This window comes from Rhinopithecus roxellana, chromosome 6 (assembly GCF_007565055.1).
Source record: "Rhinopithecus roxellana isolate Shanxi Qingling chromosome 6, ASM756505v1, whole genome shotgun sequence".
NCBI classification, from domain to species: domain Eukaryota; kingdom Metazoa; phylum Chordata; class Mammalia; order Primates; family Cercopithecidae; genus Rhinopithecus; species Rhinopithecus roxellana.
Genome location: NC_044554.1, coordinates 129195253 through 129221787, shown reverse-complemented (window position 1 = coordinate 129221787; position 26535 = coordinate 129195253). Strand labels below are relative to the sequence as shown.

Genomic DNA, 26535 nt, shown 5'->3' with positions numbered 1-26535 from the left:
CTTTCAGTCTTGAGGACTCATAGTGGACAAGTTTAGTAGACTGGAATCAAAGCTGAAGTCATTAGTAGGGGAAAGCAGTGACTGCATTTGCATTAATATTTCTAGAAGAAAGAAGATGGCAGGGCAGAGTACAATTACACATTTTAACCAAATTAAACTGAAAATGCAGTTTAACATTTTAAAACTCTGGCACTCAAAGTTGTTTTCTCTATTGATGAAACTGTAATTATACTATTGGGCAATTTAATTAATTTTGTGTTTTATTGCAGAAGTCCACGATTCTGCCTAAATAGAGTTAAATTAATGGAATATAAATCGGTTTGTCACATCTCCAAGAACTTTTGTGAAGGGTGTTTGGCTTTAATTTGTAAAATCCAGTAAAGTCTCTACATGATAAAAATTAATCATCCTTCTCTCATATCATTTCATCTAGAATTCAGGTAAAAATGAATAATTTTATGTCCTCATTAACCACTTTCCATGCAAAATACTAAAATTCTTAGATAAGCATTAAATTATTAGACCACAGAGACAATCCAAGATGTTCATTAAGTTAACTCCTTCTCCTTGAAAAAAAAAAATCAAGGAAAAATCATGAATAGATCAGAATCAAAAAGTTACTTTGTGGTAAAGGGAATGTTTTATGTAATTACAGTTTTATGAGTAAGAATGCTCCCAAGACAACAATCGATTTATAAATTTAGTTTAAGGAAAGGAAGGAGTCATTTGCTCCTTCTTAACCTTGCCCCAAAATTCTATTTCCATGCCAGGAGGCATCTTTTCAAGTAGTTGTGTAAAGTGATTCCTTCTATCAAGATCATTTCAAACTACTAAATGTGCAGTGTTTTACTCATAATTTCTACTCTACGAAGTTATGGTAAACCCTACTTTTCTTTCTCCCTCTCGTCTTCTCTCTCCTTAAAGGTTATTCTTTCAACAACTCTATTAAATAGTTAACCAAATGCCACAATCATCACTTTACATAAGAGAAAACAGACTTCAAGAAACTGAATGACCGAGAGCAGTTTATTGTAGGAGAAATACTGAAGGATATGAAGTCAAAGTCTGGGATTCTCTTCTTAAGTCCCCCTAAAACTAGCTATGTGATCTTGAATTAGTCACTTCATCACTCTTTGGTTCATTTTCTTTAGGAATAAGGATGAGGGGATCAAGTAAATTAACTCCAAATTACTTTTCAGCTCTACATTCTAAGCCTTACCCAAAACTGACAATCTGTATCAGGGTGTATTAGGAACCTGCATTAGAATGTTTTCTCTATCAATGTGTCAATTCTGATCCAGTATATATCAACCACAGCATGCATCTGTGGATTGTTTCCTTCCCCCACTTAGAAAGAGGTTCTGGAACTGCCTGAGAAGATTCCTCATCTGGTCTTCTTCCCACTAGTCAGTTCCATAGACCCTAAAGTCAGTGATTCCCCATGTCTCTTTGCAACACCATTGTTCATCTTTTCACATCAGTACAGTCCCACAGATTATATAGGAGAAAGTGCAGAATATATGCAATCAGATTAAAACTCAATTGCACTAGCGTTAACATTTTATTTTTATGGAACAGCACTTATTTTCATAACTTGAAATGTATCAGTTCCAGTTAAAATTTTTCTCAAATAATTAAATAAGAACATTTAATACGACATTATTAAGAATTGCTTTGGGAACCTAATCTGGCATCTAACTCTTGAAGAAAGAAAGTGAACCATTCCTGGCCTTGGTTCTTGAAATGAAGAAATTGGGCTGAATTGTTTCTAAATTTTTTATAGCTCTAAATTTTTTTTTCAATTATTTTAATCAATGGCAACAAAGATGACAGAAATGACAACCTTGGTCTTAAAGAAACACATCAATACACATACATAGCCTGCACTTAGTCTTTGCCAGAAGGCTGAGAAGCAAGGGATAAGTATACAAATATTTTAGGTGAGCCATGACTGAGCACTCCAGTCAAGGAGGATGCTGAGAAAATATAAGTACGAACAATGGGAGAATGCCAGGAACTATATGAGACCAAATAGACCAATGAAATTGTCTTACCTGCCTTCTGAGGCTCCTTTCAAGTGTGTTTTTTTGTTTTGTTTTGTTTATTTAAGAAAAAAACAAGCAAGAATTAGGGCAATGAAAAGCATTCTACCAAAGGAAAAAAAAAGTATGTGACTAGACCCTCTGTTTTCCAACTATGTTAAGAATGTGGGCCTCCAGGCCTAGCTGTCACAGGCACCGTGATTCTTTGCTGCATAGCTTGACAAGTGCCTTCTCCATCAGTGTACCAATCCTGACCCAGCCACAGATTGCATCTCTGGGTTGTTTTCTTCCCCCATTTAGGAAGAGGCTCAGTGATTGAGAAAATTAAGACTACATAGATGAGAGAAGTAGACATTTATTTCCATTTGTGTCAGTTGCCTACTGTTGTAAAACGGTTGCACAGCAAAGAGAATTTCTTCAAGGCCACCAGAAATTAAGTGGAAAAGTCAAGAATTAATGCTTCTTCCACAGCTAAAGAGTTTGAAAACACCACTTAACAGTCATTTTAAAATGGGAAGAACCCCAAATTCCTATACAATGTTTTTAAAAACCCTCATGTCAAGCATAAATATTCAATTGACCTTTGTGGACATTAGGGATTCTTTGCCCTAGATGCCAGGGATAATGTTTGGAAGATACGGTGCCACCATTTTAGAGACCTTATCTAGGCTGTGGTGGGGAGAGTGGTATAAATGGAGAGTTATAAATCACTGGCAAGGAATAAAATTAAAACACAAATCAAAAGCAAAATGTCTTTCACCAAGCTAGACCTTACTCATGGGATAGATATAAAAGGGCAACATGCCTTCAACTATAAGTCTCATAAAGTCAGACATGTGTTTCTTACTGTAGTTAATTGAATATAGCTTTATGGATTTAAATGTACAAAGTTATGGATAGTAGAAAAATTCAACTACCTTTGCTTTGGTTTTTCAGCTCAAAATCAAATAGACAAAAAAAAAGTTACATTTTCAAGCCTGTCAAATTTCTCTTTCACCATAATTCACTGACCCTTGGTATGTCATGTCTGGCCTGGAAGAGAAGCAGATGTCATTCCAACAAGACCTCTGTTTCCTTAAACCTGCAATTCCATTCATCATTTTTGTCACATGCTGAGCATACAGAGCCACTTGGACCAGACTCAAGGTCCCACAGCCTCTGAATTCTACAGAGTTAGACAGATTATATTGTAAAATTGATGAAATTATTGTAACATTAGAATCAAGAAATAGCGATGAACCATTACAATATGCATTCATTATTATTTCCAATTCAGTGATCAATAAGGTAATCAGCTACTACCAAGACAAACCAGAACTCTATCTCCCTCACAAACATAGTATTGTTAGGTAAGCTCCTCCTTAGTAACATATTAGGCTTTCACCTTTATGTCGATAGGGAAGCAGTAAAATCTTGTGGCTTTAATTTCTGTTATGGGCAAGATGGAAATCAGCAGACTAGAGTTCTCATTCCAACATGTGTAACCCAGGTAAGACAATTAACTACCCTATGCCTCATATTCACCACTTATCAAATGACTTACCCATACCTGGCTTTCCTCTCTTCCCATTTCAGAGCAGAGGCTACATCTAGAAAACTGCCTAATGACCTTGCAAGAATTATGTGTACCATTCCAAAGAATTTTCCTTTTCTATAAGGGTCAGGAAATAAATGATTGGCAAGGAAATATCCCCTAGGACACATGGGAAGAAAACCCTGCCATCTCATATTTGGTTTGAACAAATTATAAGTATGGCAAGGTACATTGTAACAAGTCACTTAATGTTTTATAGGCTAGTGGCTCCAATAGCATCTGATATTGATTATTGGCCCAAGTCCTTTTGGAAGAATCAACAAAAAGTGGATGCTGATAAGCAGCAGGCAATTTCCTCCCAACTTGTGTTCACAAACAGCCTATGAGAGTTGAAATTCCAGGCTGGAACATTGCTCAAATTCTGATCCTTTCTGGGAAGTAACATTCTCTCTGGACAGTAATGGCAATGCAGGCCACAAGGCTGTGCAGATGGTGTACAGAAAGAGGGAAGTCTGTTCTCATTGTGGGCTGAAATGTCCTGGCTAGGAAATAAAGTTTTACCTTTCACCCTTCTGCTAAAGCTGTAACAGTCCTGATTTCCATTAAAAGATCCACTCATTTCCTTTTTCAATGGCACCACAAATGAAAATAGGGCCAGAGTTATGCCCCAAGACACAATATACTGTACCTCAATTTTCTTCATGTATGGAATATCATGACAACTGATTAAAGTCTCAGGATTAGTCTTTTAAAGTGGCCACAAGCTGCTCTTTAATTTAAGCCAGTTTATTTTTTTTAGTGCTATGGCACCATTCTGCGAACACAGCTTTAGTCTCCTTTTATTAGATTTATGTATAGGAGAACCGACAAGATAGTGGGTGGAATAATTTATTGATTCATATGGGAGTCTAACAAAAAATAATGGCATGACATACCATTGCAAGGTTACCTCTGATAATCTAAGACACAAACATGTAGCCCTCTGGCCCACGATTTATTCTAATGTTAATGATTACCCAAATGAAGAAATCAGCATCATAAATTAGACTTCTAGACTATTTTTAATGTCTTTTGCAATTATCAAAGGAAACATACTTCTTTGAAAACTCTTCATCCATTTTCTGTCTCTGAAGCACAACTTACCATGAGCACATAAATATAATGCAGTGGCTCCTAGGAAAGATGACTGTCTAAGGTAGTAAGCCCCAAGAATGGAGAAATCTATGATTCACTGAGAGTGTCATATTCTCCAATCGGGATGTGGACTCTAGTTTCAATAATGGGATTCCAGTGAGCACTGGGTGCTGGAAAAGTTGACTTACTGTAACTCTACCACAAGCCACCAATGTACCTCTAGAGCCACATTTCTCGTTTTAAAGAGTCTTTTTGCACTTATTGGTAATTTTGAGTATATCATAGAAGAGAAGAGATATGGTGGGGGTCAGAAAGAGGGGCTAGTGAACAATGCATGTCATTAGAAAATATTCTACATCTAGCTCTGTGAGTGGCCCTAATTTTGACACTTCCCAATCACAATACAAGTCAAATTTACAAATGAACAAAGGGCTTGGAAAAACTGAAACATCCTGTAGAAGGAGAAGCATGATGCACAAAACAGAGGATAAATGCTTTGTCTCAGATCTTGTGGTGGTTAAAATCTGTCTCTCCTCTAAATTCTAAACACCTAAGACATTGAAAATTATCCGTTATTTCAACCATATCACAGAGTTCACTGGTAAACTACCAGGTTCCAAAGGCAGTCCGCTAACTTTCTCTTTCAAAATTCAATTTGACAGATTCCTTTTTTAAACTTTCATTTTAAGTTCAGGGGTACAAGTGCAGGTTTGTTACATAGGTGTCATGGGGGGTTGTTGTACAGATTATTTCGTCACCCAGATATTATGCCTAGTACCCATTAGTTTTTCTTCCTGATCCTCTTCCTCCTCCCACCCTCCACCCTCCAAAAGGCCCCAGTGTGTGTTGAGCTCCTACATGCGTCCGTGTGTTCTCATCATTTAGCTCGCAGCACTTATAAGTGCATACATGTGGTATTTGGTTTTCTGCTCCTTAGTTTGCTAAGGAGAAAGACCATTCAACCCAGCAATGCCATTACTGGATATGTGTCCAAAAGAATATAAATCACTCTATTATAAATACACATGCATGCATATGTTCACTGCAGCACTATTCACAATAGCAAAGAGGTGGAATCAACCTAAATACCCATCAATGATAGACTGGATAAAGAAAATTTGGTACATATATATAATGGAATACTATGCAGCCATAAAAAAATAACAAGATCATGTCCTTTGCAGGGACATGGATGAAGCTGGAAGCCATTATCCTAAGCAAACCAACAACTTTCGTAAAACCATTATGTGTAAAGCATATGTTAGAAGAATTAATCACTTCTGAGATTCAAGAGTACCAATATCATTAGTCCTCAAAGCAACTATAACCTACACAATACAGATATTCCTCTGCTAAGGTAGTTTAATAAATAAAAGATGTTAAATTTTCTTAAAGCAAATGGTTCTTTACAACTCATGATTAAGAGCATATTTGTAGGCCGGGCGCAGTGGCTCAAGCCTGTAATCCCAGCACTTTGGGAGGCCGAAACAGGAGGATCACAAAGTCAAGAGATCGAGACCATCCTGGCTAACATGGTGAAACCCCGTCTCTACTAAAAAATACAAAAAAACTAGCTGGGCGAGGTGGTGGGCGCCTGTAGCTCCAGCTACTCGGGAGGCTGAGGCAGGAGAATGGCGTAAACCCAGGAGGTGGAGCTTGCAGTGAGCTGAGATCTGGCCACTGCACTCCAGCCTCGGTGACAGAGTGAGACTCCGTCTCAAAAAAAAAAGAAAAAAAAAAAAAAAAAGAAGCATATTTGTTCATATACTAAGTTTATAAAACAACCCCACTGCAAAATGCCATGGTTGGAAATAAAAATGCCGTGTTTGGAATATACAGCCACCTTGGCAACAAATTATGCATTTCTATAACATTTTTGGTGTTGGTGCATGTTTGATGTTTGGGTGGATTTTTTGTCTCTTTTCTGCTGATTAAAATATTTATAATGATTTTCAGATGTTCGGTGACTAAGGCAAGATTGCATGTCAATTGTTTAGCTCATTGGAGAGGGTAATAGTTTTATGATGACAGTTTCTGAATACAGTATAAATACAAATACAAGTATTTCTTTCTTCCTCTCCTCCTTCTTTCCCCTTTTCCCCTCTCCTTCTGATTCTATAAAAAAGGAAAAAGTATCTTTGAAAATCAACTTAATGCTTTCTGTCTTTTAGACCATTTTAGTTTCCAAACTGGAGTGAAATTTCTAGTATGTTATTATTAGCTCTGTTCTTGACAGAGGCCTGAAGAAATTATATCCCCGGGGTACATGTTCTGATGAGACTTTTCCCAGAAAAGCAAACTAAGAAGTATACTCATGTTCTGGGCTGTCAGAAGTAGCAATCTGCATTGATGCTTCTTACCAAGAAGGATCCAGTTAATTTTTGTCAATATATTTACAAAAACAGAAAATTGTGAAGTGGCTCTAGTATCAATCCCCAGGACCACCTCACCCTACCCCCACTCTATTTATCAGACACCAACTTCTATGATCCCAAGAAATTTAGGAAAACTAAGATAGGTCTTTAGGATGCCCACTAGAAAAACAAGTCAAATATTTGAATTAGAAGCATGGAAAACACTTTCTTTTCCCCTCTTTCCATCACACAACTAAATGACTTTGCCTAGGATCCTAACTAATTGCTTGAATTCTCCACCATGAATAATCTGACCTATTAAATCAACATCACACATTCACAGTTCTACCCCCAAGGCCTTTACATCTCCTTACAAAGGGAGCTGTAAAACATGATGAAGAATCAAGGCTGTCAGTGAGATTCTAGACTATCAAGGAACCAAGACATTAAGGGAGATAAAAATGCCTTCAGTGGATCTAATCAACCAAAAATGGGAATAGGAGGAATATTTAACAGGTCCATGGTACAGCTATTTAACTGAAGTTTCATCAGTGACGGTAACATATTTAAAGAAAGAGTATTTCAAAAAGACTGGATGGGCTTGTCAGCATAGAAAACTTGGATTCAGTTACTGGATTGGAAAGGAAAGTACTCTAAATAGTGTTTCAGATATTCTTCTCATAAGAAAAGGACATATCAAAAGGGTATTCTGGTGAGAGTCAGTTTATTTCTGAATATCTATTAACTCTAGAAGCACTGACAAAGTTCCATTTCCGGGCCTGGGACCAAATCAATTTCACCAGGCTGATGCAAGCTGCAGGACATCTGAGTGGCTAATCAGTCAGTTTTCTTCTGTCAGATCTTCCTGTAACTGTGTACTGCCCAACTTTTATTCAAAAATTTTACCAGATTTTTAAGGAAAAGAGTATGGGCTATGTTCCATGAGATATACCATGGTGAACCCTATGCACCCAAGTCCATGAGGACCCTGAATGCCTACTGGAGAAAGGAGCATGAAAAAGAAATGGAAATACTCTTCTTGCCTATGCAGGAAACTTTCATAGCTCATGATCAACCTTTCTCAGTCAGCCATTTGAACACTGAAAAGACTACCATATAATTTATCATCCAAACCAAGATACTTCTGAATATAAGAGAATTTATATATATATATATATATATATATAGGCAATGGGCATAAAACAGAACTGTTCCAAGTAAACAGAGAAGTATTCTCTCACCTTAGTTATATGGCCTTGGCCACTGAATAATTGTCACACACCCACTCAGACAAAAGACTAATGCTTTTTACTATCAAAATCCAAAAGCCAAAAGCTTTTGAAAAAGAGCAGTCTCAATTCATTATTCAATAAACAAAATAATGTTCCAAAGACAGAAAAACTAAGGATGACATTGGTATGTTCATCTTCCCAAAATAATTTGTTCAGCTCAAGGTTAGTAAGAAAAAGAAACTCCTACTGCTACTGATAAAGCCATCTGTGCTTCGGGAGCGGCTGACAGGTGTCTCCAGAAGAAGCAATCAAAAGTCATTAACGATCAAAATCATGACAATTAAATACAAGGATCTATCAGGGTCTTATTATCCAAATTGCAATAAAAAGAATTCAGACACCCACTCTCTGAAAGACAGAACAGTCACTACTTTCCAAGTCTATTGGCTGCACTCTGTTATTGGGGTTCCTAAACCCTAATTCCTGAGGGATCTATAAGAAAAATTAATAAGCAAAAGGAACACAGATGATAGTTGAAAAAAAGCTAGAGCCCTCAAAATCTTTCAAATGCATATTCTTCCGCAGTGCAGATGTTCATCCAGACCACTTTTATAACTAAGGAAATATATTCTGGGAAGATTTGGCATTTTTTAAAGTTCAAAGTTGAAAGCACACATTCTATAAATAAATCTACAATGAAGTGCTAAAAGGTTTATTTCTGACTTCTTATTTCACAAACTAGGAACTAGGCATTAAAATATTGGGTCATAAAATGCTTAAAAAGTAGATTACTAGAAACTAATAGAACACATTATTATCTATTGAGCCAATGATGGGTCAAATGGCATTTTGAATTCTTGCGGAGAATATGAATATGACCTTCATGTATACCATTTACAGAAAGCAATTTTATTTACATTTTTAAATCCACATAAAGGTGAAAGATGATACTGCTGCAAAATGAAACATTTAATTTTTTGCCCCAAGGCATAACTAAGCTCTCCCAAGGTCAAATGTAGTACAAGACTGAAATGAAGCCAGACTCTCCTCCCTCATCTCTTACCAGAGGATTTCCACTTTGGGCAAAAGTATCTTGGATCTACTTTTATTTTTCAGAGATAGATAAATTCCTAGATCCAACATAGACTGAATAATTCTATACAATATTGTGAAGGAAGTTTTCTACTTTATCTTTAGATTACACATGCAGAATGCAGTGAAACACCTGTGCTAAATTAGTTGGATGTCTGAACCCTTTTGACTGTAAGGTATTAAACTAAGCAGATTTGAAGTTTCTTAGTTTGTATGATTGTGCAAATATTTTACTTCAAAAAGAGCATAGATTTGCATCCCCTTTTAAATCCAGTAAGCTGTCAGCACGGCAGGACTCATTAGATTAAATGCCACAGGAAAGTTAGAGTTTATGCTCTGTATATATGGTTACCCCCTTAGAAGTGAACTCTGGTCTTCTCTCCCCACCTCCTGCTTCCAAGACATGGCAAATAATTCAAAAAACATGAGTGTGATTTGTTAGGCGAGATACAGATGTTATGCATCATTTTTAAATCTACTACAGATGACTGTGAGGGCTGTACTTTATGTCCCAGTCTCACTTCTTACCTTACCCTGAGGCCCAGGGATCATTTTTCATATTGGTCAGGTCAATAGATGCAGACTTCCTAAAACGCTTGTGTCCCACATGCCACGAGCAGAAGCTGCAGTCACAATCATCAGTATCAAGCTTGCATTTCTTAACTTTGTATCCCCATTTGATGGGAAGTCCCTAAAGAATAAAAACTGCATCTAATAAAACTACTTAACTACAGTAGTAGCAACAGCAATTTTATGCACACCCCAGTTCCCCAAATAGGATTGGCCCAAAAGAGGGAGAAAAAAAGAACTCTTAATTAAAATGGAAGGCAACATAGTTATTTCTTTTGAAATATTTTACAATGAGACTCTCCAACACAAGCATAACATGGGGTAGTGATTAAAAGTCCTGGCTCAACAATAAGACTGCCTGAGATAGAATCTTGCCACCTTACACCAGACACACTCTCAATGCCTCAATTCCCTCGTCTATAAAATGGGGTATTATCAACCATACCACTAGCATGAGCATACTAATATGTTAAGAGTAAAGATATTAATATGACCTAATATTAATAGTACATGTCATCTTATAGGATCATTAAAAGAAATAAATGGGGGAAAAAAACTCCATGTTAAAGTCCTGGCACAGTGCTTGACTCAGAATATAAACAGAGATATGGAACATTTTATCCTTTGTAGTAGTCTTTACGCCTTCCCTATTTTAATGTCAAATATAAAACAAAATAGTGTTTTTGTGTAGGAACTCTTCTTGGATACCCACGGCAATGCCTTGGAAGGGGGCATATGGTAACCTATACAAGATATTCTTAGCAGCACATGAGAGGGCTACTGTGGCTCTCATTCCATCAAACTGTTTCGACAAGTGCTTCCGGGGAGTTAATGTGTCACACTCAGGTATTCAGCTAGAATGAACTTCAATAGGGAAAAGTCCCCTGGACTTTAAAACCCAGTAGGCTATTATGAGTTTTGATTATACTGTGTGCAAATTTTAAAGGAATCTCAAGTGCTAAAAGTAATCTAAAGCAAATACTACTCACAAATTAATATTTAAAATCATATCTTAATAAATGGCCATAGTGTTTGCCACCCGGAATTAAAACATCACAAGGATTCTCATCTCAATTAGGCAATCTATTTATTGAGCCTATTGATGATTTGTCTCTTCATTTCCATAAACATTGGCTAGTTGCTGTAGAAATGTCTTTTTTTTTCTTTTTTGAGACTAAGTCTTGCTCTGTCTTCCAGGCTTGAGTGCAGTGGCATAATCTCAGCTCACAGCAACCTCTGCCTCCCAGGTTCAAGCAATTCCCCTGCCCCAACCTCCCGAAGCTGGGACTACAGGTGTGTACCATCATGCCCAGCTAGTTTTTTGTATTTTAGTAGAGACAGGGTTTCACCATGTTGCCCAGGCTGGTCTCAAACTCCTGAGCTCAAGCAATCTGCCCGCCTCGGCCTCCCAAAGTGCTAGGATTGCAGGCGTGAGTCACCGCACCCAGCCAAAATGTCCATTTTCTTCTGGCTGTAATCACAAAGGTAACTACCCACACTGAATACATATGACTTTCTGGGCAGCATTGAGCAACTGTATAGCTATCAACTAGCTGAAAGAAGTAAACAAAAAATAGGATGGCCCTAGGATAGAATCAACCCTGCTGTGTCATGTTCATAGGGACAGTGCTGGACGCACATGGGAACCTGGTCCGGAAACTCTTCTCTCTAAAATGTTAGCAAGACTTTTTTTCTTTGTTAGTTCATCATTGCATTGTACCAGTCACCTTTCTAAGCTCTTTATAATACATTAAGTCAGTGAATCCTCAATAGTAACTCTACGGCGTATTGTCAGCCCCATTTTTCAAGTAAGGAAATTGAGGATTTGAGAAGTTAAGTTTGCCCAAAGTCACAGAATTAAGGATATACTTTGCCATTACCTTCTCTTTTCTCCTAGCCAGGCTGTCACAATGCTGCTTCCCTTAAGAATTGTAGTGAGGGATCTGAGAGAGAGAAAGAGGTCCTGGGATGACTGAAGGGGCCTGTTTTCTCTCCCTTATAGCCAGGTCCTCATTGGAGCCAAGTGAATTCAGTGTTGACACCTGGTTGGGTGCCATGATATTATCCACCTGGCTGGAAGTTTGATGATGGTCTTTGGGAAAATATCAGCCACCTGGAGGCACGTTGATTTGCCTTTAAAGCCTCTCACTCTTTTAACCACTTGTTCAAGGAATATCAAGGGTCGGGGGGAATCCATCAATCTGTGCAAATACATCTGGCCACATATTAATGTGAGTCACCCTAATTGTGAAGAATTTCAGTCAAGAATGCAAGGCAGGATTAAACGTCTCAGGTCAAAATCATTCACTTTTCACGCTTCCACACTTCAGAACACTTATTCAAGAGGTGCAGATCCAAAAGTGGTAGTTCAGTTCATATGCCAGACCTGCATTTATTTGATAATAGCTAGATATTGTAGCTGCATCTTCACTGCAGCTGTTCACAATTCTGCGTTGTTAAACCAAAAGAAATAAGGTTGAAAAACTAACACCAGGCACTCATCATTCAATTATATATTTCTTGTGAAAGAGGCAAAAACTCTGCCATGTTCTGCAAAATCTCCACGTCAATAGCAATTAAGTTCCACATCAAGACCAGAGAAATACTACACTGACCATGCATGAATAACTTCCTTTCATATGCAGTGGCTTGCATCTTTCTCTGCATTTAATTCTATAACACAGTAAATGATGGTGCCCTGGTGAAAGAAACTATTCACAAATAACTGGAAAAAAATATGTGAGTAAAGGTGTTTTTTATATCTTCAATTTCAGAGATTAGACAGCTCTATTACTAACAGCACAGCTGCTCCAACAACAAATCACAACTCATCATTCTGCAAACAGATATTAGAATTAAACTTAGGATTAATTATGGAATTTTCACTTAAAATTTCTCAAACAGAAAATATAACAGGTCTCATATAGCCCAGCTCATGCTTTTAAGAGTTTTCCATCAAGTATTAGGCAGCATTAGCAGTGCATGTAGCCAGTTGATAAGTCAGGGCACTGTTTCTGATTTAGAGGAGATGTTAACAGGATAATGCAGTGATCATTCTTATAAGGAAAAAAAAGAATATTACTATTCTAGTTATCATTGGAATGAAATGGGGAGGGGAACAGCCTTTTAAAATGTCACCATGATTTTTAACCATATATAATTCTCAGTCCAAGAAGGCAAAAGAAAAAAAAAAAAAAAGCTTCATCCCCCCAATATAAATACACAGTAAGGAAAAAAGGAAATCATAGTGGAATGTATGGCATTTTTTAGAGATCCATAAACTATGTAACAGAATAAATGAGAAAATGTAGTTTTAATATTTGTTCAGAGGAAGAACAAGATAAGGACCTCAAATTGTGCCTATGGAAAACAGGAAGAGATTTGTTTTTAACGATTTACCTTCAAAAAGTCTCATTTTTATTATGTTTGATGCTGAAATCAAAACCTCTTTTCATTTACTTATTCAAAAATACATATAGAATATCAATAATATGTAACTAATATATTGTTATAACTAATATATTGTTGATTATTTTAAGCAAAATAATAAAGCAATGTTAAGGGGGCTTTTTTCTTTCTTAGCCGTGACTTCTTTGTGACCCATAGATTTCTTTGTATCTAGTAAGTTAAGAAAATGCATCATTCCTAAAATTTTGATTATGTGCTTAGATGTTACCTTGGACTCTTACAATCAGTTTCAAAGCAGGTCAAGTACATAAAAGAAGGGACAATTCATGATTAGCATATCAGTGTTCATATCACTGCACTAAGACAGACAATAAATTTCCATTACATTGTCAAACTCACTCAAAACAATCAAATATTTCACTGAATCATTTACAACTATCGATTGCACACCAAACCTAACTTTATATTCTTCCTATTTTAAATAGATGCAATATTTTACAAGGACTTCACAAGTAAGAGATTGTGAATGTAAAGCAGTCCATTAATTTTATATAAGCTGTTTTATATACCTATGGGCCTCTCATAACATCCAGCTACAAGGTTACAAGGAGAAGAATCATTTTCTAAAATTCAGTTGAAGAGGTTGGATTGTGCATGACTAAAATTTCAGCTATCATGCCATTGTAGTTCCTCCTTACCAAAATTGCTTTCATTCTGTAGCTGAAAACACTGACATAAACAAGGCAACAGTGCAATGTCAGGTACCAGATTCCTATCAAGGAAATGGTACTTTCAAACCCATATTGGAACAACTTGTATGAAAACAAAAGAATTCTCCACAATTATTTTCCATGGAATCCTCTAAAGAGGTAGATAAATAGAAACATATATAACCTTGCTCTCCTTTGTGTATATGTGTATATGTAATCTGTAAATGAAAAAGGCTCCTTAAAACCAGGAAATTTTCTCTAAATCTTTGTCATAATTTTTGTTGCAATAACCTCTTAGAGAAGAAAGTCAGTGCCTCTTTCTTTTAGTCTGTGGTTTTCAATTATATTAAAATTCCTGCCAATTTGTATCTTTATCTTAGCTCTAGAAAGCCCTGTTACACTATGTGTAAATTTATGCATTGTGGTGGGTTAGAGGCAGGGAGGCAGAAAAATGTAGGGCCCTGCAGCTATTTCCAGTCACCTCTTTCTGCTCAGCATCCTGCGTCATACTGCACTTTACCATAGTGTACATTTCCAGTGAGTGGTCAGCCTGGCCTTTTGTTCCTCTAAGTTAGTACAAGCTAATAAATGTCTTTTTCACTTTATTGGGATCTCTCTTTAAAGAGGCTTGACTGTGGGGTCTGGTCTCGGAGAGATAGTCCTTTAGACTTGAGAGAAGTAAATTAAGAGGACAATTCTGTTAATATCAAAGTAGGCTTATTACTTCAATATAAGCACTTCCTTAATTTTCCTTTCTCAGCATGCTATATAAACATAAATAAAAGGGCTCTCCACTGGATGTATGTTACATATATCTCACAGAGTTTAATTACAAAGTCTCTAAAAATGAAGAGGGTGGGAGGAAATGATGCCAATAGATCATACAGTCCTAGTATTGCGTTGGCTAGCTGTCACTGACCACAAGGAAACAACGACACTCAGGTAATCACAATGTAACATAAAAAGGCTGGGCTCTGAGGAAAAGAAAATCCAAGAGAAGAGGGCAGATATTACTACTTTAATGCCTGGAAGGCTATAATTTTTTATTTTGTTCTCATTAATGTTATTATAAATATGATCATTTTACTGCATTGAAGGAGGAGTTAGGTTATTTTAAAACTGCTACATCCTATCTTCTTTGCAGCGATTGATTCACTGTAATAAGGGAAGGGCGAGCTAGATGAAGACGATGAAGAAGACGCACTCACAAATGCACACCACACACACACACACACACACCTCAGTTAACCCTAAGTACTATGGCATTGCAGGGAACTGTAAAGACACCGGTACAGGAATACAGGTTTCATCCCAGCAGCTGTCCACCGGGGACATCAGGCAACTTCTGAGTGTGAAAAAGACTATGCCAGGGAGGGTGGACTGCGGAGGAAAGGATAAATGGGAATAGGCTTGTAATCCAGCAAGCAAGACCTTGGACAGTTCAGTGACCTCGGTGGGTGGAGGCGGGGACTATACCCAGTCCTAGAAAACTAAGGCGGGCTGGCCCTTAAGCTAAAGGCCAGAATCTCTCCAGGGCCTCCTATAATACCTCCAAGGCGTTGCGCCTAAACCTTCTCTTCCTTTCCTATTCAATTTTCGACCGCTCTTTTCACCTTCTGATTCGTTTCCTTCTCGAGGGCTTGCCTTTCTCCGAGCTAACTTATCCTATGGGTTCATGAAGCACTACATGCCAGATCTCTGCTCCTTTAATACAGCGAGAATTTGCAGAATCGGGTGACAAGAAAAGGATTGACTCCTACGCTAAGGCAAGAGAAACGGACAGAACTTCCCAGCCAACCTTCGCCTTCGACACAGACAACCCCTAGCGCCAACGCTCGGTACTATCCGACCTTATTTCTGGATCAAATCAAGGGTGTGACCGCTGCGGTGGAGGAACTGGGCGCGCTTTAAGTGACCGCAGTGTCTGCTCTAGGGCGCGCAGACAGCCCCCAGGGGAGTGTGCAACAGCGGCCAGGGCAAAGGGCGAGGGAGGTAGGGCAACGTTGTGTGAGAATGAGTGTTTGGAGAGGTTGTTTGTCGTTGTTTGTTTGTTGTTGCGGTTTGGTAAGTAAAGAGAAACACCCCCCCCGCCCCCCCGCCCCCCCGCCCCATCCCGGGTCTAATGATGATAGATTTCACGCTGCATCAGGCCCCACGCTGGCGAGCCTAACCACAGAAAATAATGAGGCTGCATCCCCCATTCGTCTGCGTTAAAGGCGAGCCAGGCACTTTCGATAGCAAATATATCGATTTCCCTGCCTGGGCCGTGGTTTGTCCTGCTCCCCGTGAATAATTACTGCGCCTTTAGAAATTCATAATAATTAGGACTCTCCCCACCCCATCCCTCACCCCTGCGCGCCACTAAAGGCGCCTTAGCCTGGAAGGCGCCTGGGTGGTTCCAACCGTGTTCCTCGCCGGGGGAAGAGGGGCAGGAATCGCTTCTCCCCATAGGGTTTTACTCTTGCGAGAAAGTTGGTTGCCTCAGTTTCCTTGTCTGTCAGTTGAGACTTTTATGTTACTAAAGACACTTCTAGCTCTACTTTACAGGCTTCCCGTTTCTGTTTCAGAGGAGGGGTAGATTTAAAGAACTGTGAGAGAATGGGAGGCGGGGTAAGGGGAGAAGTTAGGGGAAAGAAGGATTCGCATAATCTCCGTGGTGATCACGTGACGCTGCAACCACGGGGTGGTGGAGAGGGGTGCAAGCCAGAGTTTCTGACCGCAGGGCACGGTGGGGACCCAGCGACTGGAGCTAGCTGCCGCCCGAATAACTGGAAAGGGTAGGCGCGTCGTCACAGTTGCGACTGGGCCTTGAGGAGGTATCTGCGGAAACTGAGAGCGCTAACTTAAGGGCCAAGCCGGAGCTGCAGCGGGGGAGGGAGGTCCTACTGAGGGCACCAGGCGGGGCGGAGCCTGTGGCGCTGGCCGTGGTGCTGAAGAATCGCTCTCCGGGCCCTGGCGTGCCCCAAGCCCTCCTGCGCGCGATCAAATCTTACAGCCTGCGGCCTCTCTCCCGAGAACTACCGCTGTCCAGCCCGCTGTCCCAGAAGCACCGAAGCTTGGTGGCGTCGACGAAAAGTTCCCCAGAAACAGCACTTTGGTGTGGGAACTTGGGGTCCGGACGCGAGAGGGCTGCACCTGCGTTTCCATAAACCTGTCGGGATCGCTCGAGGTCACCTGCGACTGAAAGCAGACAATAAAGCGCGCAGCTGTGGCGGCGGCCACTCCAGCTGGGAAACCCCGGGGCCCGAACACTGCGGCTTTGGTCAGCGGACTGAGGTTCCGAAGGGAGGGTATGACGCCTACGTCGAAAAAAGTTTCTTGTTTCTTGTAGAAGACGAAGGAAAATGGCCTTTTAAAGTCTATGTGTGAGGACGGGGTCTAAGATATAGGGTGGGATATGTGGCTGGACGCCCTCTCCCTCCGGTGTGGCGAGGACGCGCGGCCTCCCCCTGCGCCCTTAGACGCGGCGGCTAGGATCCTTCGCGTCAGAATCCATTAGGGCGGCGGGGGTGATGGCGAGGCGCGACCAGAGGCAGGTTCAGTGGGGACGCGCAGAGCCCCCGCAAGCCAGTTTCTAAGGAAACACTCGGTTTTTCTAAGCAGCAATTTGTCTTATTGTGGGAGAAAGAAACAGTACAAGAAAAGCCTCCCGGTTCTCCATTCTCATGTAGATGAGGCGATGCGCTCTGGCTGCGGCCTGTGTCTCCCCCTCCCCATCGTATTTCCGGCTTGAACGAGTAAAATGCCCTCATTAATTTATAGAAAGAAGGAGCTAGGAAAGCTTTTCGCAAGCCGTGGCCCGAGAGGCGCTACTGTCTTGCTGCTCCGGGGACCCCACCGCTTGCGCTGTCCCAACGCCCTGGCTCCCGAAGCCATCTCGCTCTCCACCACCCCGAGCCCCAGACTAGACGCCTAAGGAACTTTCGACAACAGAGGGCACCGGAGCAAGATAATCCGCTCCCCGCCCACCCCCATGGACCCCCTGCTGGCTCCCACCTCCGCAGTCAATAAAATATACTAGGGAAAGCTGTTTACAGAGGAGGTAATTAGGTTTTCATCCTGTAGCAGAAACGTAGCGCGCTCATCGGAAGTTTAAACAACAGCCACCAACCCGCGAGGGCAGACGGCAAACTTGGAAAATGTGCAAACGCGCTATTGGGCGCGCGGAGGGGTTTGAAGAAGCCGCCAATATATATCATCTCAATAAAAAGCCGCTCTTGGAAAGCTTGCATAGTAATTGAGACGGGCGCTCTTTTCTGATCTGGGTTGGCATTTCCTCATCTCGAGCTGACAGAGCCAACTCAGGAAATTGCTGGTAATATTCATCTGGGGAGCACTTTCATTAAACGTAATTCATTCGACTTTCACAATAAATTGAGTGACATCCTTACAGCGGAACCTTTTTATCCTTGATTAAGTGCTTGCCAAGCTTTGGTTTCCCACTTTATTGTCACATTCCTTCAAGCAGAGTCGTCAACATGCCAATCTGAGGCAGAAAAATGCGCGCGCTGTGTTTACCAAGCTCCGGGAGGGGGTTAGTGCTGACATCCAGAAAAAGAGCTGGTCGGGAACTTGACTAGTGGATAAATCAAGACTGAAACTTCCTGCACACACGCGACGGGACCAGGCAAATAGTGGCTAAGAGGATGCAGAGGGAGACGAGAGTGCAGACCCTCTTTGAGACTCAGCTGCACCATGAAGCCGCTGACCCAACTGCTCTTGGCTGGCAGGCTCGTCTGCCTTTCCTTAATTAAAACAGCGGGGACTGTTAAGGTCTTAAAATGAGATCTGAAGCCCCTAACGGACATGGTGGCCCAAAAGGAGCTTTCCTGAATCGAATCAAAGCTAAACACTTTTTGTTTTTAAAAAAATCAGAAAGAATGCACACTTCCTAACTTCCCACTTGAGAGCAGGCAAACTTTCAGAGCTTCCATCATTTGCTTTATAGGAGTGCAAGAAGAGTGTTATTCCTCATTCCGGAAATTCCCTTTTGACTCGCAGCCGAATTCTTTGAGTGCTCTTCAGATCCAGGAACTCTAGGAGAAGCTGACAAGCACCTTGGTATTCCAGGACTGGGCGGATGGGGAAGGTATCTCTGCCAATGCGTGACTTCTTCTTCCCCGCCGCCCCCCTAGTTAACTCCCCATCCCCTATAAAATCAAAGAAGCTCAGAACAGAAAATTTCTTATTTGAAAAAGCAATATCCAAATGCTTTCATCACTCAAATGCCCTTTTAAAAATATTGTCGACGATGGTTATTACCCGGACAATGCTGTCAATTTCTGTAGTCTGCAGAAAATCTTCCCTCAGATAGAAAAGCAGGACATAGGGCACCTATCTCAAAAAAAATCAACCAATTTCCCAGCCACCCTATATATTTTTCACCCAGACAACACTTTCATTAAGGAAGAAATAGCCGTCAACAATTCAAAGCCAAATAGAAATCAACTTCGCACAGAGGATCCACGAATTTAATGGCTTTCCGAAAAAATACCGCTGAGAAAGTTGGAGCAATCCTGGTTCTCTCCTAACACTACAGTCAGCTTCCCTAAAGCTATCACTAGAAGGCCTCAGACCAAGATAATCCTTCTGGAAATGGGGCAGAAATGTGGCCCACCCAAGTTCTTCCCACACACTTGGGCGAGCTGCTTTCTTGGTCAATGGAAAGTTGAACATTTCAGGGAAATGCCTAGAATAGTAGCAATTGCTGTGTCCCACAGAGCTCAGGAATACATCTTAAAACTGAGGAGTTCTACGGCTGTGATGCTGGGGTAGAGGGCCTTCCAAAAATCTAGTCTGAAGCCTGTATCTATCTAGAAGGCTGGTCTGTAGTAGAAGAGTCAGGAAATGCAGTAGAATGAGAAACTTTTAGTACTGGCTCCAAGAACTAGCCTTAGTAGGGAACACTTAATAATCACTGTCAGGATATTTATTTTATTTTGTTTATTTTCAGCAATAAGCTCAAACTGATTAAAATTTTCAGTGAGCAGCTGGCTTAATTTTTAAAGGATGAGAAGTACACATACCTCGTCCAAAGAAAAGACATTGCTCTTCTCTCTCCCTCTGCTTTTCCCCCAGCTCCAATATACCTAACAGCCATCTTCATAATGAAAGGAATTCACCCAAATGATCTGGCTTTTAACAGTGTAGAGGTAGTGGTCCCATGGATACATTAATTACTCTCGAAACTCTATTAAACAATTGGTGTAGAATTCACATTTTAAGAATTTCCTAAATTTGAGAGAATGGATGGCTCAAAATGTTGTGGCACAAGTTTAGAAAGGATTTTTAATTCCTGCCTATTTTGATTTAAAAAGCAACTTGATTATTAGCAATTTAATTCCCAGCAGAAATGGTGGGGCCTCTTCTCATTAGAATAGAGCTGTGGATGTTTGACTAGTCACAGTAACATTATACAATGCCTTGTCAGATTCCTTGGACTCAATTTCTGAGTAACTTTTTCATTAGCACGCTCAGAAGGTGCTCATTAGGCTCACCTCTCTAACTGAGAATTACCACAGGTGAGCCCCCAAACAGAATGCCACACCCTGTAGGAGATGCTCTCCTAGTGTCCTGGCCTATTCTTCTGCTTGATCCAATGAGGTTGACTCAAGTTAGAACCCCCATTCTTCACAGCAAGAAATCATATTTTTCTAGCTTATTCAGTATATGCTTCAATAAAGTTAAAATGCTATCATCCTGCCATCCCATTGTATCATACTGAAAATATCCTGGAATTGCTCCAGGACTAATAAGAGAATAAAGATTGCAAAACTTTTTAAATTGTTTTTAACAAGCATTGTTAACCATGGACTTCTCTAGTATTGAATTCAGGCTTTTAAATCTGCAATATATAACATTCAATAGTCTGAAATTTTCTTTACCTTTATGTTTAAAAGTTAGTTTCCCACCCCCATGCATTTATAACTGGAGCTTGTCCTGTGGTGGATTTTGAGTATTCTAGCTAACATGCTTCAGAAGGTAACTCTGTGGGCACATATCTAATTAGCTTCCCATTAAAATACTAAAATAAGCTTCTACTTTGAACTAGGACAGAATTGTCTCTCAAAAAACACAAAAATCCTCAACCTAAAGCATTCAAAGAATCCTGGGCCCAGAAATATACTTTGCAAACATTCACCCAAATACAGGTAGGAAACTGTGGTTTGGTGTGGAGTATTGACCTATTGCAGAGTTTTCATAAGAAATTATTCTCAAATTTGGGAGTATTTAAGGTATTCTCTTTAAACAGAAGCCTAAATATTTCTGTAGGAGATAACTAGACAAGCCTTGCTTCCTGGATTTAATGTAGTGATTACTCCCTGGGAAACATAACTAGGATACCATGGGCTTAAAGGGCAAGGTGCACAGAGATATCAGTCAAGAGGCAAGGCATAAACAGAGTGACACAGGCACTTAACTAGTGGTATGAGTTCACAAAGACAAAAATTATCCATCAAATTTTTCCCTGGCTTATGTCAATTCAAGAGAAAATTAAAATAATGGTTTTGCCACTCTTGCCTTCTTTGAATGTAACTTAAAGCAGCTCCTGACAATCTGTATGCATCTAATGCAGGTTCCTACAAAGGGATAAGATCTTCCAATGTGCAGCTACAAACAAATGATCAATCCAGTTAACTATATCTGGTATTTAATGAAATAGATGAAGAAAGAAGCCTTGATCACTTCTTGATCGGTTCATTGCCCTAGAGTTTTAATCAAGGCTCTCTACTTCTTTATTTGTCTAAAACCATCCTGAAATGACTGTCCAATTCACCCTTTTAAATTCATTTCCATGGTAAAAGTCAGCTTTTTGCTCCTCCAGGAAAACAGCTCAGAATTCTGCTGGCAAATATCCATGGGATTACAATCCCTGGAAATACTGCTTTGGGTCACAGCCATCAGCCTTAGTTTCTGTGGTGCATGTGGTTTCTAATCCCCGACACAAAACTACTTTAGATTGGAGAAAAAAGAATGGACTTCTAAATCGCCTTCTCTATTTTATTGTTCACATTTCGTATTGTTTTGAGTGAAATTGGAAAAATTGTCTCCTTTCTCTGTATTGCCAAAAGGCATTCAGGTAATGAAGTCTGTAACTAAACGGTAATTGAATCAGCATAATTTGCACACTGAATGGTTTTCAAATGCTCCCAGTTTACAATTAAAGGAGAATTAATGCGTTTGTTGTTGAGAACGCATCGCATTAGAATAAATCCAGCACTGTTGTTGTAATGAGTGGAAAACGGTTTAACTGCCAACAAACACATTTAAAATTTAACACAACGTATTGATTTCACTTCTGCTTTTGATAGATTATTTTCCAGACTATCGAAATACTTGCTCCAAGCAATAAACTGCACCAAGCCCTTGCCGTGTGTGTGAGCACAGCCCAAGGACGTAAGAACAGTCCTCAGGTTCAGGTCATGCATAAAGGTATGCAGAGGAAAGGGGCAGGCAAGTTACGTTGGTCAAGGGAATCGTTAATATTCCCCGCCCCGCCCCACCCCCGCCGTCGCTTTCACTTTGCTTTCCCTCCCCGCATCTCTCAATAAAATATTTCTGTATTTCCTTTGGCCAAACTTTCTGCCCTCCATCCATGGTCTCTCAATGTCAATGGGCTTATTGGACACAGGTGGGGGTGAAAATGATTGAAGATGGGAAATGGGAAGGACACTTTTTGTATTCCGTCTGCGTTCCAGCGGGGAAAGGCACAGACTTCGGCGACAGAGTCAGAAAGGCTGTTCTTTTGGATTGGCTGCCCTGGATTTCACCTGTTTACCCCAAGGTGTCCTGTGGGCGAGGACGCTGATGCGCAGCGCCCTCTGGCGTCCGCGGCTGCTACGGTCAGGCGATAAAGGTGCAGACAGGCAACATTGAGGGTGCTTGGATTGAAGCTGAAATCGGTTAAATACACATTCACACACACACATATATGTACGTACTCACTCACATACACAGAATTCACACAACTCGCAGCTTTGCAGTCACATGCACCAAGGAAACGGCCGAGAAACGCTGTCAATTGTAGGAATGGCAATTCTTCCAGGCTTGTGGGTTCTATCTAAGGCTCTTGGGATTGAGGGGCACCAATACCACTTCCAATCAGAGGTGTAGCCCCATCAGAGAGTTCGGGCTGCTTTAGCGCACCTCACCCCTAGACAGAACACAGCGAGCCCTCGGTGCACTCCCGCAGCCCAGGATGGGCTATGGGGGTCGGGACACTGAACACAACTTCACCAGCAGGGCACAAGTGTCCCTTACCCCCATTCCCCATTCCCACCCCAGAAGCCAGACCTGAAACATCGCATTTTCCTTGCCTCAACACAGCACAAACAGCTCTCAATTCACCACAACAAAGCGCTTCAACCAGGAACCGAGTTCCAGCAGTGTACAAAGTCCAGCCCCCGGAAAACTCTACTCCTGAAGGACACAGACCGCGGCTTTGTTTAGGATTCTCTCCCTGGCGACAAGGCCTACCATTCCCTAATAACAGACTAGTCACTGGAAATGGGATTTAGTTATTTGATGAAAAGGGGAGGTCGAGACGAGAGGAAGGTGGACCTGTTTGCTGGAGTATCTCTGACCTAACTCCGATTGCTTGCAGTACTCCTGATAGTTTAACTTATCCTGTCGGAACATTTACAAGTCAAAGAAAGTTAACTGCGCTTCTCTATGTATCTCATCTCCAAATCGGGGAAGTGGGTGGGTAGATTCACTTTTAAACTCACAGACCTGGGCAGATTTGTGCTTTCCACCCCCTAGCTACACCCTTCTTTTAAACTTCCCTTCGTTTAAACTCCGTGCATGAGCTACTGAGAGTTCTTGCCTTCCACTTCTTCTCGTTGCCCTCTACCACATAAAGCGCCCCATCTCACTACCTCCTTGGGTTTAGGGTGTCTTGGGCGCCCTAGCCGCTTTTCAGAATCACGGGCAGGAGACTGGGGGACTGGAGCAGAAAATGGGGATGGGAACCCCGGAAAATTCGCAGGAATCCGAAGACCAGCTTGCCAAAGTTGCTCCAACACAGCTGCTAGGAAGCTGCTCTCGCTGAACGGGCGGTGTAACCCTTCTCCCGCGTGCCTCCAGTTTCTTTGCCTCCCGGCCGGGGTGGAAATACAAAAGCCCCGAACCCGCCAAGACTTACCAAGTAGACGGTGGGCTGCAGGAGGAGAAGCACGTACCAGCACGCAGCCTGCATTCTCCCGCGTCTCAAACTTCCTTGGCGGTGCTTTCTCTGAGTCTTTGTTCCTTCAAAAACATAGATCCACCTGACATCCACTTTACAGAGCAAGGAGCGCTCTCAGCAGCCTAGATACAAATGAAATTAGACATCCCATGACCACGCGGGCAAGGTTAGGCTTGACGATCAAGCGGGGAAAGGGGGTCTTGGTGGGGAGTGGGGGACCAAAAAAAAAGCAGGAGGGAGGGTACGAAAAATTGAAAAGCGAGTAAATTCAGAGCCTGAGACGAGCAAGCGCGCGGTCCGCAGCCGGGCAGGCGGGAGGGCGGACGAGAGGGAGGGTGAGGGGCTCCTTGCTCCCTGCGCTTCTCGGGTGCGAGTTCCTAGGCGGCGGAGCACACTGAGCTGCGTGCAGGCTGGTTCGGAGCCCAGCCTTCTCTGGCAGCGAGACCTGCCCTAGTGTTTGGTGGCCGGGCGGCTTGGACTAAAGGCGGCGGCTGGTTCTTCGCCAGCCCTGGCAGTGCTCACACACGTACACACCAGCAGAGAGAGATAGAGGGAAAAGATAAAGAGAGAGAGATTGAGCGAGGGGGGCGCGGGTGAAAGGAAAGGGTAGGTAGAACTGACCAGGATTAGGTACTGGGTATCTCAACACATTCGGTGAAGTGGGGGTGGGGAAAGAGAATGCAATTTGCATACAGGAAAGCAGGGCTCAGTTTACCCATTCGAGCCCCTGGCACACACAGAGATACACACGAACGCTCACAGTCACGTCTCTAGTACTACTTTTTTCGAGCCAAGAGGCACAGCCGGTCGCTAACTTCTAGAGAGGAAGCCTCCTCCAAGCTGTGAGGGTCACCTGCCAGGCTTGTTCTCTTTCCCAACCAGCGCCCCTCCTGCCGTCCCTTCCTGGTGCCCACCACCCCGCTCCAAGGTGTCCCCTCCGGGAACAGTGGAGGCGAAGGGTACGTACCGCACAGGACTTGGGGTGAAGCCAGCGAGAAGGGACAGCTCCGGGCAGGCTCCATGGAGGAGCTACTCGGGCCTGGCGTCTCCAGCGCCCCGGACGTGCCCTCCCAGGCGCTCCGTCTCCATGCTCGAGCGCAGACGGGTCCAGCTGCCTCGTCCAGCTTTGGCGGAGTCGCCGTCCCAGTGCCCGGGTCGCGCTCAGGATTGGTTCGCGGAAGCCAAGGCTTGGCACAGTTGGATTCACGGTGCAGGAAACTTAAGAGGCAAGAGAGGGAGGGAGCAGTAGAGGAGGAAAGAGAGGAAGACAGAAAGGGAGGGAGAGCAAGAGGGAGGGAGAGAGGGGAATGCGCTGGACTGCTGCACCGGACGGACTGGGACTGCCAGCGCTGGCACCGGGACGAGCAGTCCAGGACTCTCGGCTTCCCACAGCTGCCTGAGGATGGTGGAAATGACTTAAGGGGAGGAGACTGGGCAAGTCCTCTGGACTTGAAGTTGAGAGATAAGACTCTGGCCTTTCGGAAGAAAAGAGAACCACACGGCAGACGAGAGCAGTCCGAGTTTCTGAGGGAGGGGTAGGGTGGCGAGAATCTGGAGCCTGCGGCACACGGAGCAGCTGTCCCTCTACCCGCGACGCTGGGAAGCCCAGGAGCCTGTCCCCAGTGGAGTCTCGGGCGCTGTCCCTGGTGCTGCCCGGCCACCCGGGGACGCTCTGGAGCGCGTTGGGTTTCTGGCCGCCGGGGTGGTGGTGGTTTCTCCGCAGAGCCGCGGCTTGGCACGCCTACCTTCCTGACACGGTCAATTACTTTGGCACGTGGGTGAATGATTCCTCAAAGACTAATTAGTACCCCATGTAAACAGATCCCGCTCTCAGGCTCTCGCGGGCTGGGCCTACAGGGAGAAGTGGCTCCCGCAGTGTCTTCGGTGGCCGTAGCGCCCCCTTCCTGGGGGGCGTAGGGAAGATCGTAAAGCCCAGGGGAGTGGCGGGAAGAGCAGCAGGGAGTAGCGTAGGGCGGGGAAAGGCGCGGGAGGGTGCAGGGCGCCTCTGACCTGTGGCTGCCGGGCCGGAGGCGGGGGAGCAGCGGACTGCCAGCCATTCAGCTCGAGACAGCCGAGAGGACTGGGCGACCTTGGGCTCTCGACTCCTCGCCGCCGGCTGGGCTGAGCGTGAAGAGGGAAGAGGAGAACGGGGGATGCTTCGAGCCTTCACCACCTCCCTTACTACTGACACCTCCCACCAGCGTCTCCCAGACCCGGCCTCTGTGCTCCGACTCTGGCTGTCTCTGTCTTTCTCAGTCTCTCCCTTACTGTCC

At 42.6% G+C, this 26535-nt stretch overlaps 1 protein-coding gene across 2 annotated transcripts in view; it reads right to left on the bottom strand.

The window, feature by feature from the left end:
• The window catches only part of NXPH1 (neurexophilin 1), a 329972-nt gene extending 303942 nt beyond the window's left edge, over window positions 1-26030 (bottom strand). The window contains exons 1-2 of one of the 2 annotated variants that reach the window (XM_030932926.1): window positions 25230-26030; window positions 24221-24384 (exon numbers count right to left, since the gene is read on the bottom strand). In XM_030932926.1, coding sequence (XP_030788786.1) covers window positions 24221-24274 — 54 coding nt within the window. In that variant the 5' untranslated portion in view covers window positions 24275-24384; window positions 25230-26030. Of the gene's footprint in view, window positions 1-24220; window positions 24385-24883; window positions 24924-25229 lie in introns of those variants that run through there. The other variant, XM_030932927.1, reaches the window with a different exon arrangement.
• Window positions 26031-26535: the final 505 nt, after the last annotated feature.